The sequence below is a fragment of the Neomonachus schauinslandi genome, chromosome 15, assembly GCF_002201575.2.
Source record: "Neomonachus schauinslandi chromosome 15, ASM220157v2, whole genome shotgun sequence".
Taxonomy (NCBI): Eukaryota; Metazoa; Chordata; class Mammalia; order Carnivora; family Phocidae; genus Neomonachus; species Neomonachus schauinslandi.
Genome location: NC_058417.1, coordinates 45,695,891 through 45,713,999, shown reverse-complemented (window position 1 = coordinate 45,713,999; position 18,109 = coordinate 45,695,891). Strand labels below are relative to the sequence as shown.

General features: G+C 38.9%; 1 protein-coding gene across 1 annotated transcript in view; it reads left to right on the top strand.

Annotated features, from left to right (window-relative positions):
• SMURF2 (SMAD specific E3 ubiquitin protein ligase 2) overlaps positions 1 to 17,907 on the top strand; it is a gene marked incomplete at its 5' end in the record, with an annotated part of 112,589 nt that extends 94,682 nt beyond the window's left edge. Inside the window, 9 exons of the mRNA XM_044921844.1 lie at positions 1,939 to 2,134; positions 3,556 to 3,659; positions 6,296 to 6,410; positions 8,131 to 8,309; positions 9,049 to 9,186; positions 12,697 to 12,817; positions 15,552 to 15,753; positions 16,907 to 16,982; positions 17,304 to 17,907. Of these exons, the coding sequence (XP_044777779.1) occupies positions 1,939 to 2,134; positions 3,556 to 3,659; positions 6,296 to 6,410; positions 8,131 to 8,309; positions 9,049 to 9,186; positions 12,697 to 12,817; positions 15,552 to 15,753; positions 16,907 to 16,982; positions 17,304 to 17,403 (1,231 nt within the window). The remainder of the gene's footprint in view (positions 1 to 1,938; positions 2,135 to 3,555; positions 3,660 to 6,295; positions 6,411 to 8,130; positions 8,310 to 9,048; positions 9,187 to 12,696; positions 12,818 to 15,551; positions 15,754 to 16,906; positions 16,983 to 17,303) is intronic.
• Positions 17,908 to 18,109: the final 202 nt, after the last annotated feature.

Sequence of the window (18,109 nt, the reverse complement as noted above, 5' to 3'; positions counted from 1 at the left end):
TCATGACAGATAAAACTATTATGGATGTTTATGTATAAGCTTTTATATGGACATATGCTCTCACTCCTCTTAGATAAATGAGTGTCTAGGAGTAGAATGGCTACATCATATGATAGATTTATGTTTAACTTTAAAAAAAACTGGCAGGTTGTTTTTCAAAGTGATTTTATCATTTGACATTCCCCGTAGCAGTGTGTGAGAGTTGTAGTCGCTCCACACCCTTGCTAACATTGGGTATGGTTAATCTTACTAAATTTAGACCCTCCAGTAGGTGTATAGTGGTATCGTAGTTTTAAGTTGCATTTCTCTTCTGACTAATGACGTGCATCTTTTCATGTGCTTATTTACCATCTGTGTATCTTATTTGGTGAAATATTTTGCCTCCTTTTTAAAAAAATTGAGTTGTTCATTTATTTAATTTTTGAGTTTTTAGCATTCTTTAGATATTTTAGAGTCCTAAAATATCAAACATATGCTTTGGGAAAGATTTTCTCCTAATCCATGACTTGTCTTTTCATTTTCTTAACAGTATCTTTTGAAATTTTGATGAAGTTCAATTTTTCCATTTGTTCTTTTGTGGATTGTGCTTTTGGTGTCACCTCTAAGAAATCTTAGCCTAACACAGGTCGTGAAAATTTTCTTCTGTGTTTCAGAAGTTTTATGGCTTTCAGTTTTACATTGAGGTCTCTGATCGATTTTGAATTAAATTTTTGTGTGTGGTATGAGGTATACCCAAGTTCGTTTTTTTTTTTTTTGCATAGGATTAATTTAGCTGTTTAGGGAGTATCTTTAATATATATTCTGTTTCGATTCTGTTTATATGTGTGTATAAAAAACACTTTTAATGTTTATGAGAATAGTAAATAGTGATTTATGATTTTCATCAAAGCTGTATTTTCTCTGGGAAGTTACATGTTTCAGGAATAAAATTTGGCCTGGTACATAAGAATCACCGTATGTAAAATAAGTTTGGGGTGATTTGTTAGAGACCTTAAGGTTACTTTTGTTTATTTTATCATAGCTACCACTGCCCTTTGCCTTTAGGTTAGGAAATTGTGCTCCTGTCTGTTGTGTGTAAAAGTAAACTCCACAATGATTGAGTGCATGGGCATCAGTAGTGAATTATTGGATTTTTTATTTCCTGATGGTTTATTGGAATTAAGTAGTTCATTATAACATCAGGTTCTTTAAAAAAAAATTCTTAGGTGTAACTTACAATATTTTTGCCGGGAGAATAAAAATATCTGTAGGCAATGTGCCCTTTTAGAAGTATTTCTGCTGTCCTTCGTGTATTTGTGGTAAACCATATACGTGCACATTTGGAAATCACTTTAGCACAAGAATGTGTATGTGCTTAATGCCACTGACTATATATTAGAAAAAGGTTAAAATGGTAAATTTTATGTGTTGTATATTTTACCACAATAAAAAGAAAAGTAGTTATTTTATAAGGCATTTAGACATGTTTGTAATGTGTTCATTTCTCTGTGCCAGTAACTTGCATGTGACCTTCCACATTCTTGTGGTCTAGACTTAGCACGTATAGGAAAAAGGGCTCCTGCCAAACTACTGGCTCGAACTGTCTCTTCCAGAGAGACAGACTCTAGATAACGGGCACAGGGTTGGACATGTGCCTGAATTTTAAAATGGGTGGTGGTCAACTATGCAGAAAAAAATGGAGAATGGTATTTGAGAAATTTATTCTCAGCAGCTGTATAAAGCTGAATGGATACAACTCTGTTGTTTGATTCTATAAATTTGTGTGGGTTCTGAGAAATAAACTTTGGCAGTAGTTTATCATCATCAAAAATGTCAAGCCAAGAATATCACAAGGCCTGAAAGTTATACAGGTAGATTTGCTTTCTAGTATGATGCTTTTTTAAATGTATAATTGCAGTCTGTTTGATTTAAAATAATAGCATTTCTGTTTACTTTTAGTCGGCAGAACCAGTTGAAAGACCAACAGCAACAGCAAGTGGTATCGTTATGCCCCGAGGACGCAGAGTGTCTGACAGTCCCACGGTACAAGCGAGACCTGGTTCAGAAACTAAAAATTTTGCGGCAGGAACTTTCCCAACAACAGCCTCAAGCTGGTCATTGCCGCATTGAAGTTTCCAGGGAAGAGATTTTTGAGGTAAATTTATAAGTCTTAAAATAGAGAAAAATTAAATTTCAGTGTTTCACTGTTTTCTAAAAATACTTTCTGGAATTCCTCTCTCTCTAGAGTGGGAGAGTTTTCATTAAGTTCTTTTTTAATTGTGGGGAATAAAGGCAGTAATAGCAGAGATTTCATCTAGAAGGTAAACATTTAAATGGGATGAGTGTGAAGAGTGTGAAGGAAGAATGTGAAATATTCCAGTTGGTTCAGCTTGGTTCTCTGCATTGCAAATACTTGTTTGTTAATGAATTTTAATATATATATATTTTTAAAGTAAACTTTACACCCACCGTGGGGCTTGACCTCAAAACCCTGAGATCAAGAGTTGCATGCTCCATCACCAGCCAGGTGCCCCTGCCCTGTTAATGAGTTTTAAAAGACCACAAATATTATCCATCCCTTACTTTCTAATTCTTCAAAAGATGAGTGACTTTTAAGTCAAAAAATCATTTTGTTTAATTCTTTTTATTTATTTTTATTATTTTTTTAAGATGTTATTTATTTATTTGACAGAGAGAGATACAGTGAGAGAGGGAACACAAGCAGGGGGAGTGGGAGAGGGAGAAGCAGGCTTCCCGCTGAGCAGGGAGCCCGATGCGGGGCTCGATCCCAGGACCCTGGGATCATGACCTGAGCAGAAGGCAGACGCTTAACGACTGAGCCACCCAGGCGCCCCATTTTGTTTAATTCTTTTTGGACTACTTCCTTAATTTATTGAAAATCTTCCTTTCTCGTATATTCTTTGATCTTTGGTCTTTATAGCCCTACCATCACCTTCAAAGTTCTTCCATAGTAAGTGGCAGAGGTCCAAAGCAGGGGTTTCCCACTCATTAGAGGATTCATGGGTAAAAGATGTTTGGGGATTTGATAACCTTTTTCCTAAAGGATGAACTTTTTTCTCTCGGGACAATTCCGACCTTGTTTGTAAGTCAGTCGTTTGTATTTTAAAATAATATGAAGATGCCGGTTTAATGAAGATCACATAAATGATTAGTTACGTTCTTTTGAACTTTCTTTTTCTCATCTTTACTTTCTTTTGGTGCCTGTGACCTAGAATTAGGTCAACCAACTTTTAAAAATTTGGTACTTTTATCAAATTCTGTAATGTGAGTGTGTAGTCATTGCTGTGGTTCATAGAACTTAAGTATGGAGTTTTGTACTTAGGTTGTTAATATAATATTTATCAAGTGAATTAATTTCAGCAGTATTAAGCTATAGCCATCTTGTTTTTACAAGTTCCATGAAGTTTCAAACACTTGGAGTTTATCCATTGATTTGATTGTTGAACAAATTTCATCTTATTTCAATAAATGTATGTTTTATAGGTAGAATGCAAGGAGAGTTTAAATAACAAATTTAAAGCACCTAGTAACAATAGTATGTAATATTTTTTTCAGGAATCATATCGGCAGGTCATGAAAATGAGACCAAAAGATCTGTGGAAGCGATTAATGATAAAATTTCGTGGAGAAGAAGGCCTTGACTATGGAGGGGTTGCCAGGTAGAGACTTATTCATGAGTAAATGACATGTGGTTATATTTACAGGTTTAAGATACTTCCCGTGGTGAACTTTCTCACTGATACTTATTTTCTAGTGTAACATTCCCTAATTTTTGCAATACAGAGGATATCCTAATAGATACGTTCGTGATGAGGTTGGAGCAGTACTGCCACAGAGTAATTGAGAACTCCCTACTGGATTATCCAGCCCGGCGAGACTTCCTCCAAAAGTAGCTGCAACCCTGCATGGGCAGTGGTGGGCCACATGGGCCCTGCATGCTTGCCATCTCTCTCCTTCATTATGTGTTATTCCCTCTGCTTTACATTGTTAGGAACTGTCTGGAGATTTTAATTACGTTTTCCTTTGCTCCCATTGCCATGCTTTTTAACCTTGTTAAAGTGACGTCTGTGTGCGTGTAAGTATGGAAGCAGGTGTGTACATATGTATATACGTGGTCTTTAAAATATTTCAGTACAGAAGCTGTAATGTTTTTATGCTACATTCAAACATACATTTTTTTTTTACAGGTGTGAAAATTTACTTTATGTAGATGTAGCAGAAACATTATAGCTTCTGTACTGAAACGTCCTAAGGACCATCATGATAATTCTGCTATCCCGAATCTAAATCCAGCCTAAATTAAATTTGTGTTTCCACCAAGTCCCATTTCTGGTTTTCACCTGTAGGCTTATTTTTGTTCTGTGGCCTTTTTACCGATAAACGGATAGTTTCTTTAGTTTGGAATTTTAGAATTGATCACATGTACATCATACTTAGGGCTTGATAGTTTCTGTGGAATTCTTACAATTCGCTCATAACTAGATTTGAATGCTTCTTGGGAAAACTTGTTAATTATCTGCTGATGGAATCTAAATGCTGTAACTATATGTATAGTCAAGTAAGTAGTCAGTTTTTTGTTGTTTATTTCTTTTTTTTTTTTTTAAGATTTTTTATTTATTTATTAGAGAGAGAGAGTACAAGTAGGCAGAGAGGCAGGCAGAGGGAGAGGGAGAAGCAGGCTTCCCGCCGAGCAGGGAGCCCGATGCGGGGCTCAATCCCAGGACCCTGGGATCAGGACCTGAGCCGAAGGCAGCTGCTTAACCGACTGAGCCACCCAGGCGCCCCTGTTGTTTATTTCTTAACCTCACTATTGTCAGGGTTTGGGCAGACTAAGTGCGATGTGGCAGTGAAATGCTTTTTCTGCTCTTTATTGCATAGTAGAACCCCAGAGTAGCTGGGAACTGCTTACCATGTGTGTTCTAAATACTTGGTAAAACAAAACAAATATTTGGGTTTTCTTTAAAATAATGCATGAAAAAGCATGGAAGACATGTCAGGTGAGCTTGTTAAGTGTGTTGACTAGCTTGCTTATATGGAGACCTCCCTCACTTCCTTTTTTAATCTGTAGAGTTTTTCCAGTATTACATAAATGGTAGTGATTTGATTTAGACTCCATCACTTACAGAACTTTGAAACATTTTTCTTTAAGTACTTGTCAATAGTGTTTCACTGTGTTTCCTAAAAACATTATTCAGTCTGTTTGTTTGTTTTAGGTTTTATTTATTTGACAGAGAGAGCGAGAGCGCAGACATGAGCAGGGGGAGGGGCAGAAGGAGAAGCAGACTCCCCGCAGAGCAAAGAGCCCAATGCGATGCCAGGGACCAATCCCAGGACCCTGGGATCATGACCTGAGCCAAAGGCAGACGCTTAACCGACTGAGCCACCCAGGCGCTCCTCAGTCTGTTTAATCCATAATACCAGAACATATTTAAATACCTTTCCTAGTGGAAGAATGACAAGAATTGAGACTAGAACTACATCTCTTTAAGTCCTAGACTAGTGATTTTGTTTTACCAAGATGAATAACAAGTTAACCTTTCATACTTTGAGGAACATGAAGGATTTAATAAGTTTCAGGTGATAGTCCTATTTATTAAGTGGTTTTTAAAACACTGATGTACACTTGAAACCAATTACTATGGAACCTACCCCCCAAATGCAGGCTTGCTCTTGTGTTCCTACCTATACCAAATGCCTTGCAGTGTCTGATCACTTCACACTTTTCTTATGGTATATTTTAAGGTATACACAAAAAAAGATGATGAAATGGGATAATTTCCTTACTAAACAAAATCAACAACAAAATAGAGCCTTGTCCAAAAGTGAGAGTAAATCAATGCTATATGATTTATCAGTATAAACCAGTATAAATGGGCCATGGTGGCAATGGACCAGAATAGTATAGACCACATGGATGTTTTGAAACAAAGCCATATTCTTCCCTTCATTTTATATTTATCCTGGATTAGAAATTTATTTAGTAATTAAGTAGGTAACAGACCACTAGGCTGCAGCATCTAATGAGTAGTTGGCACTTCTGGATAATACCTTTATACTCTCTGATACTGAAATGTCATAAAATTGCCCTAAATAGAGTGAGAAGTAACTTCAGTATAACAAAACAAGAGTTCATTTGCTTTTTTGGGCCTGGTAGATTTTTCCAATGTCATTTTATAGAACTAGTTAGTGCTGCTTTATTTTCTTTTATTTAAAAAATTCCTTGCTAAAATAATAGCATATCTTAATGAAAATATTCATTGACAAAAAAATTCCTGTGTCCTGTCTTGCTTTCTAGGGAGTGGTTATATCTGTTGTCACATGAAATGTTGAATCCTTACTATGGCCTCTTCCAGTATTCAAGAGATGATATCTATACCTTGCAGATCAATCCTGATTCTGCGGTTAATCCGGTAAGATTGGTGGTTATGATGATGTGAATTAACTTGTGACCTATAATGCTTTTCATTTGAAATGTCAGTGTAGTTTATGATTTAGGATTACTGTCCTTGTCCTAGTCACAACCTACCTAGCAAGTCCTCTTTTAGAAAATTTTCTCAAGTAAACGATTATGGATATATGCAGTAATTTGTGCACAGGGATGTACACTGCATCATTTAAAGTAGCCCTAATTGGAAGCAACATCGTTGTCCATAGGAGAGGGATTGAATAAATTATGATATGAAGCAAAATTACATTAACGGTTAAGAGCATAGGGTCTGGAATTAGAAAAACATGAGATCATATATCCTGGTCCTGTTACTTACTAGCTTTATGATTAAGCCTCAATTTTATCATTGTTAATAATAATAAACATAGTTTGAACCTCAGAAGGGTTGTGACAATTAAGTGGGACCCTGCACAGTAGGTATTCAGCATAGTGATTCACATTGTTAACCCTATTATATATTATTTAAGCACTCAACAGAAGTTAGTAGCTGTTAATTAATCTGTTGTTTTTATATTATGTCTATTAGCTTTCCATACAAGGGCATACTGTATAGCCACGAAAATGACACTGTGGGACAGTAGTTAATGACAAAGTGTTCATGATATATTAAGTGAAAAGAAAGTTACAAAATAAGATGATACAATTTTGGTAAATACATATATGTGTAAATCAGTATAATACTGACGGGGGTTATCTCCAGGTATTAGATTAAGGGTGATTTTTTGTTTTTGCTTGTCTATTTTCTAAATATTTTCTTAAAAAAAAAAAACAACACCTATTTTCAAGATAAAAGGGAGGGTTAAAGATGAGCTTAAAGATTACTTATTAACTAGAGAAGTAAAAAAAAAATTTAAAATGCCAATAACTAACAGTTTATCATGAAAGACCAGATATATCCAAACATGGTAGAAATGTTAGGTTCATTGCAGAGAAATTTTATAAAGGGAAGATTTTTAGGTGAAGGCTCTGCTTGGGGAGCCCATTACTGTCACTGTATTAATAATAGCTTGTGTTTGTTGAATGTTTACCATATGCCCATCCAGTGCCATGAGCATCATCATCTCATTTTACTCCTTGCAGAGACCTATTTGAGATACTGTTATTACCCTCATTTTTCCAGATGTGGAAAATGAGTCCTATAGGAGTGAAGTAATTTACCCAAATATGCATGGCTAATAACTGGCAGAATTAGGGCTCTGGTCCAAGTTAGACATGAAATCTGTGCTCATAAATCTGTGGTGTTCTGAAGTTCAGATTCTGGTTAGGTCAAGGAAATAGGGAGGTTTAATATTGAAAGCTTTTTTTCCACAACAGAGTCAGGATTGTAAAGGGCTCAGCAGGTAACAAAAGGAGAGGAAGAGTAATCTGAGTGGTTTCATGAAGCTACAGTGGGGAATGTAATTTGGACTTAATTTCTAAAGATAATTTTTACAAAGTGACTGTACTCTCTGGGAGAAGCTTGTCCCTGGTGTAATATTTTAGCAATGGAGAGAACTTTGAACATGTCCTATAGAAACTCTCCCTATTGATAATTGACCTTTGATATGACAGCCTTTTCCACTTAAATAAATTGTAGAGTATAAATTGATACTTATAAAAAAGATGAATGCTGCTTAATTTTTATTAAAAATTCCCTGCATGTGTCTAACTTGAGTATTTATATAAACTTTTCTCGATTTCAGGAACATTTATCATATTTCCACTTTGTTGGACGAATAATGGGAATGGCTGTGTTTCATGGACATTATATTGATGGTGGTTTCACATTGCCTTTTTATAAACAGTTGCTTGGGAAGTCAATTACTTTGGATGACATGGAGTTAGTTGATCCAGATCTTCATAACAGTTTGGTGTGGATACTGTATGTATGGAGTCTTGTATCTGCTCATTATAGTTAGAATCTGAGCCTTAAAAAAATATACATGTTTCAAAATGGATGTACTTTTTAAAAAAAAAATGATGCACAGAGAATATTGAGATTATTTGAGTGTTAGGACTTCACTCTTTCTGCTGCTTTCCTGTGTAGTTCAGATTCCTAAAAGTTAGTGCTACTACTTTAAAAAGGAAAAAAACTAGTATATTCTGTTTTAAAAAGTAGCACATGCAATGATTTCCTCAGCATGATACAAGTGCTGTTCCAATCCTGCATGTGTGAGAATAGGGAATTCCTGTTGAAGTAGTGATTATAGAAACCATACTTTGGAAAGGGTATCTGTAAGATTCAGTTCTGTTTTGTCAGAGGTCATTTGTTTACGAATGTACATTGGCCATACTTACAAAAGTGGCTTTCTCACGGGACACTCAGGCGTTTGGTTGCATGGGGGTATGCAGATTCAAACAGAGCTTCTTACTTAAAAGCCAAACGTAATTGAAGTTTCCCCTATGTAAAGCCCAGCTTTGGCCAGGGGGCTTTGTCATTACTCAGGAAGTGAAATGTTTCTTGAGGTATGATAGCACAAGGACTAGCAAAAGGAATCTGATCTTGTATTTGTCATGTCCTAAAACTATCTTAGTTTTATCTGTCTTACCAGTTAAGACATCTATAGGATCCGTATTTTAGATTTTCCAGTTAAATATCTTTCTCTTTTTTTCCTTTCTAGTGAGAATGATATTACAGGTGTTTTGGACCATACTTTCTGTGTCGAACATAATGCATATGGTGAAATTATTCAGCATGAACTTAAACCAAATGGCAAGAGTATCCCTGTTACTGAAGAAAATAAAAAAGAATATGTCAGGTAAATACTTTTATGTTCACAAGACTGAGAATTGTTTTGATGCTCTAGAATGGCAGTACTGAAAAACACCGAAGTATTTAAGTCGTGTTACTTACTGCTACAAAATAGGCTTCTGTAGAATTTAGTGGCTTTAAAAACCACCACCATTTTATTTTTTTCTCACAATTCTGTGGGTCAGTAATTTGGATAGAGAATAGTAGGGAGAGCATACCGCTCCTCCATGTGGTGTCAGCTGGGACTGACACCAGGATGGCATCTCACTCAGCTGGGATGGCTCAAATGGCGGGGGGCTGGCTGGAATGGCCCCTGGGTCACCATCTGGGGTCCAGTTCTCATTGTTGCTTGGGCTCCGTGGTTATCCCCATGTGGTATCTGAGGCCTCTCGGAATTCTCCCCATGGCCTCTCTCTTCCCAGCAAGACAGCCGGACTTCCTGTGGGGCAGCACACAAGCAGGAGTTGTCAGACCTTTTTAGGTCTAAGCCTGGGACCGGCCAGATCACCCCTGCAGTGTTCTTTCTGTTAAAGCAAGTCCCAAGCCAGCCCAGGCTCAGTGTGGACGAGCGGCTGCACAAAGACACGGACACCGGGAGACGGTGCGTGGGGCTGGTCATAGCGTAGCTGCTGCAGCCAGCCGTTCGGGGTGCTGCCATATGCTGTGTGACCAGCACCCTCCCTGTCGTGGGTGTAAGGGGTACATACAAGAAAACGTTCTTCAGATTTTCTACAATCACCTGATGATTGAGAAATTTAGAAGTAGGGTTAGATCATTTGGCCTATGGTAACTAAAGTTCTTTTTTTTTTCTTTTTAAAGATTTTATTTATTTATTCATGAGAGACAGAGAGAGAGAGGCAGAGGGAGAAGCAGGCTCCCAAGGAGCAGGGAGCCCGATGTGGGACTCGATCCCAGGACCCTGAGATCATGACCTGAGCCGAAGGCAGACACTTAACCGTCTGAGCCACCCAGGCACCCGAAACCACCGCTTTTCTTTTTTTTTTTTTTTAAAGATTTTATTTATTTATTCATGAGAGAGAGAGAGAGGTAGAGCGAGAAGCAGGCTCCCAAGGAGCAGGGAGCCCGATGAGGGACTCGATCCCAGGACCCTGAGATCATGACCTGAGCCGAAGGCAGACGCTTAGCTGTCTGAGCCACCCAGGCGCCCCACTAAAATTCTTTTAAACATAAAACTGTGGCAGTCCAGTGTAGGTGTTTGAACTTGACCACATGAACACAGAAATGTGCACGCTGTACTTTTTGGAGTAGATTATATCCCTAAGTCTTACTGGCTTAATTGTCCTGGTTGACACGCGAGGCCCATCCGTCTCTCAGACTGTTCATGGGAGTGAGCACTGGAATAGCTTTTTTGGAAAGCAGTTTGATAACAGCTATCAAAATGAAAATGCATATGCCTTTCAACCAGCAGCCCTGTTTTTAGGAATCTGTTCTATAGAAACCCATGTAGTTAAAGAAATATAATATGGATGTTCACTTAAATACTACCTGTAAAAACAACTGAAAACTGATGAAATGTTTTTAGAGGAGAACGATTTACATATATACATTGAACAGAATGTTATATGGATGTTTAAAAGAAAGAGACTATATAAGTTGTCAGAGTTAAAAAAGTTTTAGGGGCACCAGGCTGGCTCAGTCGGAAGAACATGTGATTCTTTATCTTGGGATCATGAGTTCGAGACCCACATTGGGTGTAGAGATTACTAAAAAAAATTAGTAAACCTTTCTTTTTTAAAGGTAGGTTTTAGGGGCACCTGGGTGACTCACTTGGTTAAGTGTCTGCCTTCAGCTCAGGTCATGATCCCGCGGTCCTGGAATCGAGTCCCCATAGGACTCTGTTCAGCGGGGAGCCTGCTTCTCCCTCTCCCTCTGCCTGCCTCTGTGTGTGTGTGTGTGTGTGTGTGTGTCAAATAAATAAAAATCTTTCAAAAAAAAAAAAGGGCAAATGTTAGGAATTATATGGGAACAAAGTCTATGTTGTTGTTTTATAATTATTCGGAAGATGTCCAGGAGGACTATATACCAAATAAAGTGTATGGCTAGGATGAGGGAGTACTGGTGCTGGGCCTGAAAGTAGACAGGGAGAAGGGGGGTAATAGAATGGACTATCTAGCATGGACTACTCAGTTCCTAGACTCAGTCATGTTTTCAGCACACAGTCATGTCTCCTACCAGACACAGTTTTGATAGAAAAAAGTTACAGAGGGGTGCCTGATCAGCTGCCTTCAGCTCAGGTCATGATCCCAGGGTCCTGGGATCAAGCCCCATGTCAGGCTCCCTTCTCAGGGAGCCTGCTTCTCCCTCTCCCTCTGCTGCTCCCCCTGCTTGTGCTTGCTCTCTCTCTCTGGCTCTGTCCTTTCTCGAATAAATAAATAAAATCTTTAAAAAAAAAAAAGTTACAGAGAAAAACTTTTGTAAAGATGTGCAGTTTTGCTGTCCTCTTAAGCAAACAAAAATGAGGTCTGGCAAAGGATCTAATGTTAAGTAACTTCTTAGAGTAGAGATTGGTTTCCCCACGTTTGGAAGAGGAAGTGTTGACATATTTGGAAGGTGAATAGTTCTGAGATTTTTGAAGTGGAGAAGTTTTCCCAGGTAGATAGATTTTTTTAAAAGGCAATTCGGTTATAAGTCCAAGTCAAAAATATAAATAAAGCTCCACGTTAGATGTAGTTTGGTGTACTTTTTGTTGGTAACATTACATCTTCCAGGTTCTTTTTAAAGCCTCCAGGGAACAATGAGTATTTAATCAAAAAATGTTTACTATTGGCTTTTACTGTTCTCATTCTGGATATGAAGAGACTCTTTACCTCCTCCTTCCCTACATACCACCTCCAAAATATAAACGAAACACCCAACACATTCAGATTATACTTTGAAGTGAAACCAGAAAAATAGTTTGGTTGAATGGGCTCTTTTTTCTGATTGGTGGCATGCATGCTAGAAGTTCAGAAAGAAGTTTTCTCCAGATTTTAACTTCAGACCCATCTAATCTCTAGCTGCCTTCCAGTTTACTAGGAATTTCTCTGATTTGCAGAGTTGCTTTATTCGTGCTGCTTTTGTTAGTGGAAGGTCACCACTTTTTAATTTACAGTGAACCACCTCACAGCTCAGGGTCCAGCACCCTCAGGAATCTGAGGTTCTTTAGACTGTGGCCTAATTTTTTTTAGGATTTTATTTATTTATTTGAGAGAGAGAGCATAGGGGTGGTTGGAGATGGGCAGAGGAGGAGGGACAGGAAGAGGAAAGAATCCCAAGCAAACTCTGTGCTCAGTGCGGAGCCCGAGGTGGGGCTTAATCTCATAACCATGAGGTCATGACCTGAGCTGAAACCAGAGTCAGACCCTTAACCCACTGAGCCACCCAGGCATCCCAGACTGTAGACTAAATTCTTAATGCTAGGTGCTTATAAATTGTAATGTTGCTAAAGTAGAGATTCATAATAGTTACCAAATCTGAATATATTTGATCATATGAAACCCCTGCCCAATGTTTACAGGCTCTATGTGAACTGGAGATTTTTACGAGGCATTGAGGCGCAATTCCTGGCTCTGCAGAAAGGATTTAATGAAGTAATTCCACAGCATCTGCTGAAGACATTTGATGAGAAGGAGCTAGAGGTCGGTGTTACTAATGTCCTGACATCATTTAGTGTCACGAGGAAAGGTTGGGAATTTTCTGTTTTAGAGGAAAGTCATATTGCTGGTGCTTTTGAAGTTTTATGGTGCAATGCTATGAGAATTCCTATTCACAGGAAAAGTCTTTCCTGCTTTGGAAAAGCCTTTCATGCTTTGGAATTTCTACAAGTAAGCCATCTCTTTTATATTGTGAACACTCTTATTTTTCAATACTATCCTTTCTTGTTTTCATGTCTTATGTGTACATGTTGTTTTGTATTCCCTAATTAAGTGGTTTTTTTTTTTTAAAAGTCTTCATTATTTTTATTGCCCCGCTACCCAACAGAATATGATTTTGACCTTCCCCTTTTATTTTTTATTTATTTTATTTTATTATGTTTATGTTAGTCACCATACATTACATCATTAGTTTTTGATGTAGTGTTCCATGATTCATTGTTTGCGTATAACAAAGTGGTTATTGATTTAATTAAGTTTCATTACTTAGTCTCCACCACATTGAAATTTATTTGAATTAAAAGCCTAGGTTCAGTTGGATTTACACTAAGCTTTGCAAGAAAGCATTTAATGGACAAGATCATAGAGAAATAATTAAAACACTTAGGATAGGGGCGCCTGGGTGGCTCAGTCGTTAGGCGTCTGCCTTCGGCTCAGGTCATGATCCCAGGGTCCTGGGATTGAGCCCCGCATCGGGCTCCCTGCTCGGTGGGAGGCCTGCTTCTCCCTCTCCCACTCCCCCTGCTTGTGTTCCCTCTCTCGCTGTCTCTCTGTCAAATAAGTAAAATTAAAAAAAAAAATAAAATGGAACACTTAGGATACTAACTGTAAATATATTTCCTCTCTTTGGAAATATTTATTACTAACAGTAGCAGTAACAAACAACCATTTTTTTGGTGGTTGTTTTCTTTTAAAAGCTGGTCGTTAAAGCACCTTTAGTCTCGTTTTATAATTAAGACCTTTAAACAAATACATCTTAATTTCCACTGAGCTACTTTGAAAAACAATGAGGTTTTATAGAGGCCCCAAATTTAATTTATTCTACTGGAGGCCCCAAATTTAATTAGTGGCTAGGAATAGCATAAATATTTGAAATCTACAAATAAATGTAAAACACGATTTTATTCATTAACGTCAGTGTCCTTTCTTTTTTAAAAAAATATTTATTGGGGCACCTGCGTGGCTCAGCTGGTTAAGTGTCTGCCTTCTGCTCAGGTCATGATCTTGGGGTCCTGGGATGGAGTCCTGCAGCGGGCTCCCTGCTCAGCGGGGAGTCTGCTTCTCCCTCTCCCTCTGTCCCTTCCACTCCCCTGCTTGTGCTCACTCACTCTCTCAAATGAATAAATAAAATCTTTAAAAAAAAATTATTTAAGTAATCTCTACACCCAGCATGAGACTTGAACTCACAACCCCATGATCGAGAGTCACACGCTCTTCCAGCTGAGCCAGCCAGATGCCCCTTCAGTGCGTTTCTAACTAAATCTGTTAACAGACCTGTCAGTGAATCCAAACAGCTTGGTTTGACTCAGTACCATCCCCCATTCCTTTTGTGCTTGAACTATTCAGTAGTGAAATGGCCAGAGGAAGCGGTCAGGAGGAGGCAGAAAACACAGCAGGAATGGCAATAACGCTGAAATGCAGTGCATTTTCATCTGTTCATAAAACGAGTGAGGAATTTGGCCGTATAATTACCACTCCTCTGAAGAAAAGAAGAGATATCTTTTGTGTTAGTAATACTTCTGTAATCCTATTTGGATAACCACCTCCCTGTTTAGTGTGGCTATGATTTAGTACTCTTTCCAGAACCCTGTCGAAGCTTTGGTGGAGATTTTATTCAGTAGGGTTAGGGTTTATTTTACATAGTTTCTATTGGTAATGAAATTAAACTTTTTATTAAAAAAGGCATAATTTCTTTTAGTGTTATATGGGATTAATAGAACTAATTATAAAATGTGGGATTTGCAAGTTACATCATGCTTTACACTACACACGGTTATAATTCACGGTTATCGACACTTGCCTGAGATGAGTTAGTCTTGGAGGCTCAGGAGACGTATCAGTGGTCACAGTGATTTTGATGCGGCTCGTGTGTGCTGCCCGTGCAGAAGGATGTCCAGCAGAGCTCTCTGTCCTGTATTTCGTACTTTGCTATAACTTAAAGATCAGATTGTTCTCACTTGTTCAGTACCTGTTTCTTGCACAGGATGGAGTGAGGTAGGCGTTACTCCAGTATTACAGCAGGGGAAACTGCTGGCCGAGGGAGTGTACCGAATTGCCCACATCCCAAAGCTAGTAAGGGTTGAAACTCAATATGATGCAGGTATTAAGGAAGGCACATATGAACTGTATTTACTCTGAGTAATTTTCTGTCCATTAAACAGAAATTTAGAATTCTGTGAATATATGGGACTTTCATCCTGTCATGTTCACCACAGTGGTGGTTCTCAGACCCTGGGTAGGGAGCCTGCAGTATGTAAGTCCATGGAGCCTTTGAAATACAGATCCCTCCTGTCACCCTAGACTCACAGAATCAGGATCTCTGAACATGGGACCTGATGATGTGTCTGTTTTGAAAAAGCTTTCTAGATGATTCCGATGTGTACCTTTGATTAAGAACCGTCATATGAGAGCCAACACTACAAATCTAAAGTTCTGTTTGAGGGATTTGGGGCCTAACTTGGATTTCCATTGGCTCATTATTTGTGCAATATTTTAACAGCTCATTATCTGTGGACTCGGAAAGATAGATGTTAATGACTGGAAGGTAAACACCCGGTTAAAACACTGCACACCAGATAGCAATGTCGTCAAGTGGTTCTGGAAGGCTGTGGAGTTTTTTGATGAAGAGCGAAGAGCGCGGTTACTTCAGTTTGTGACAGGATCATCTAGAGTGCCTCTGCAGGGCTTCAAAGCTCTACAAGGTAGAACCCACACGGCCTCAGAGGCCTGGGGGGCAGGGCATCAACATTTGGTTAATACAGTTTACAAACCGTGGGCTTCATTCTGTTTCGTATCTGTGAGTCTCTCATCTTGATACCTTCATGTCCTTCCTTTGTACCCCTCCCAAGAGCCCTGTCTGCCGGGGTCCCCTGTGCTTGTAATGAGGGCCGCACGCTCCAGGCTGTTGGTCACGACGCTCTGCCTTTTCTGGTCACCTCGCTTTTAGCCTGGGCTGCACGTTCCCGCAAGGAAAGCCTGTCTGCTTCCACCTTCACACCTCGACCTGGCAAAACCCACACCCACTTGGGATGCCTCCTCCCTCTACCGTTTTATTCTTTCAATGGAGAGAGGCAGCGTGCATTTGTGGAAGCTGTTTGTGTGACCTGAGCGCTTTCCTTGCTGCATGGTGTCAGACCATTTGTTTTGTTCTGCGGCATAGCTGTTGACTTTGGGGGTGAGTTGGTAATATCGCCAGGGACTGTGGGGCCTCCCGGGTGGCCGCTGCTTCCTTCCCTCTGAAGCCGTGGCTGAGGCGCGTACAGCCCGACTAGCGACTAGCACAGGATCCGGCGCCTTGTCCGCAGCGCCCGTGGCAGGCGTCGTGGGGAGCGCGGCCCTTGAGCTGTGCTTACGTTCCGCATTTGGAGAACTCACTAGCGGACTACCCAGATGTGTAAAGTGACGCTGTACTTCTACGGACACTTTGATGGAGGGTCTTTGTGCCGTGGACTGCTAATCTTTTGCTGTCGGCCAAGCTTGAAGCGTGAAAGCTGAATTTGCATTTAGGTGGTTATCTTTTTGAATGTGTGTATATATATTTGACCTTGGATTTGTCCATTTGCTTTTCTTCTTGTGCTTTTGGCACATCAATTTTTTTATAGAAGATAGAACTTGGCAAAGGATTTCTAATCCTGGACTTTTTCTCAAATTGAAACGCTAGCATATTAAGGAATCCAGTGTTACCCAAGGTCAATTCCAGTTTTCAAAATCCAGATTCTTTTCCTCCTGCCTTTGGCAGCTGGTAGTGGAGTCACCAGGATCCCCATCTTTAGGCCCCGTGGTTTATGTACCAGTTTTTTTCTAAGATTTCGGAGACTAATACAGTGACATGACCCACACTGACTTCTTCGGCAGGTGCTGCAGGCCCACGACTCTTCACCATTCACCAGATTGATGCCTGCACCAACAACCTGCCCAAAGCCCACACTTGGTGAGTTCTTTTTGGAGCTTTCCCCCCTTCATTCCATGTCCATAGGTGTTAGTTTTAAACCAATTTGATGTTTCACTTGCTGTTCTTATTACTAAAAGGACCTCTAAAAGGAATAAGCCACTTTTAAGTGATTTAAGATTATTCAGAAATTGGTAGGAAAGCCTGAAAGTGGCACGTCTCTGCTTTAGAGAAATACAACTTCTAATTTTATGTGTGTCATGAAAAGTGATGTGCCTGAATTAATATAATATTACACTTGCTAGGCTAGGCCAGTTTGCTTATTCTCAGTGAACTCTGTCCATCTGATTTGCTTATTTACAGCTTCAATCGAATAGACATTCCGCCCTATGAAAGCTATGAAAAGTTATATGAAAAGCTGCTAACAGCCATTGAAGAAACATGTGGGTTTGCTGTGGAATGACAGACTTCAAGGATTTCCCCAGGACTCTATTTATACCCCGACCGCCAGCCTCCTTTCAGCAAAGTTTCGCGGAATGCGGAAATACAGGAAAATGCCCACCCCCCCCCTTAAAAATTTTTTTAGGACACTGTGAGGGGAAAGGACAATTTTGAAATTCCTTTTCAAGGAAAAAAAAAGAGGTCTTTATGCTTTGTCATGAGGCCATACTCAGCTGCTATTTAAAATTAATATCTTGAACCTAAAGAATGCTGACTTTTCCTACATTTCCAGAGTTAGGCAGTATTCTACACTTAAAGACTACTACTATTTTTATAAAAGGTAATCTATTCAAATCGCTCCACAGATTTCAAGTCTCTCAAACATCAAGACACCTTCAGCAGTCGGTACACATCACATTTCATTTTGATTGAATACATGATTTTGAACAGCTCCTGTACTTGCTCTTTGTAAAAAAAAAAAAAAAGAAAGAAATAAAATTATTTTGAATTATTCTACCTTTGTAAACAATTGGCTAAAGGAATCATTATCTTTAAAAAAATTAAGCCATTTACACATTTAATTACATTTTTCTCTAGCAAAACATTGTATTTTAAAAGCATTATATGTTTCAACCTAGACTAAGTGAGTCTTTTGTATATTTTTCAAGTATGAACTTCCTGGAATACAGCCACATGATTTTGGTTGTCAGATTCCTAATGCAACCATT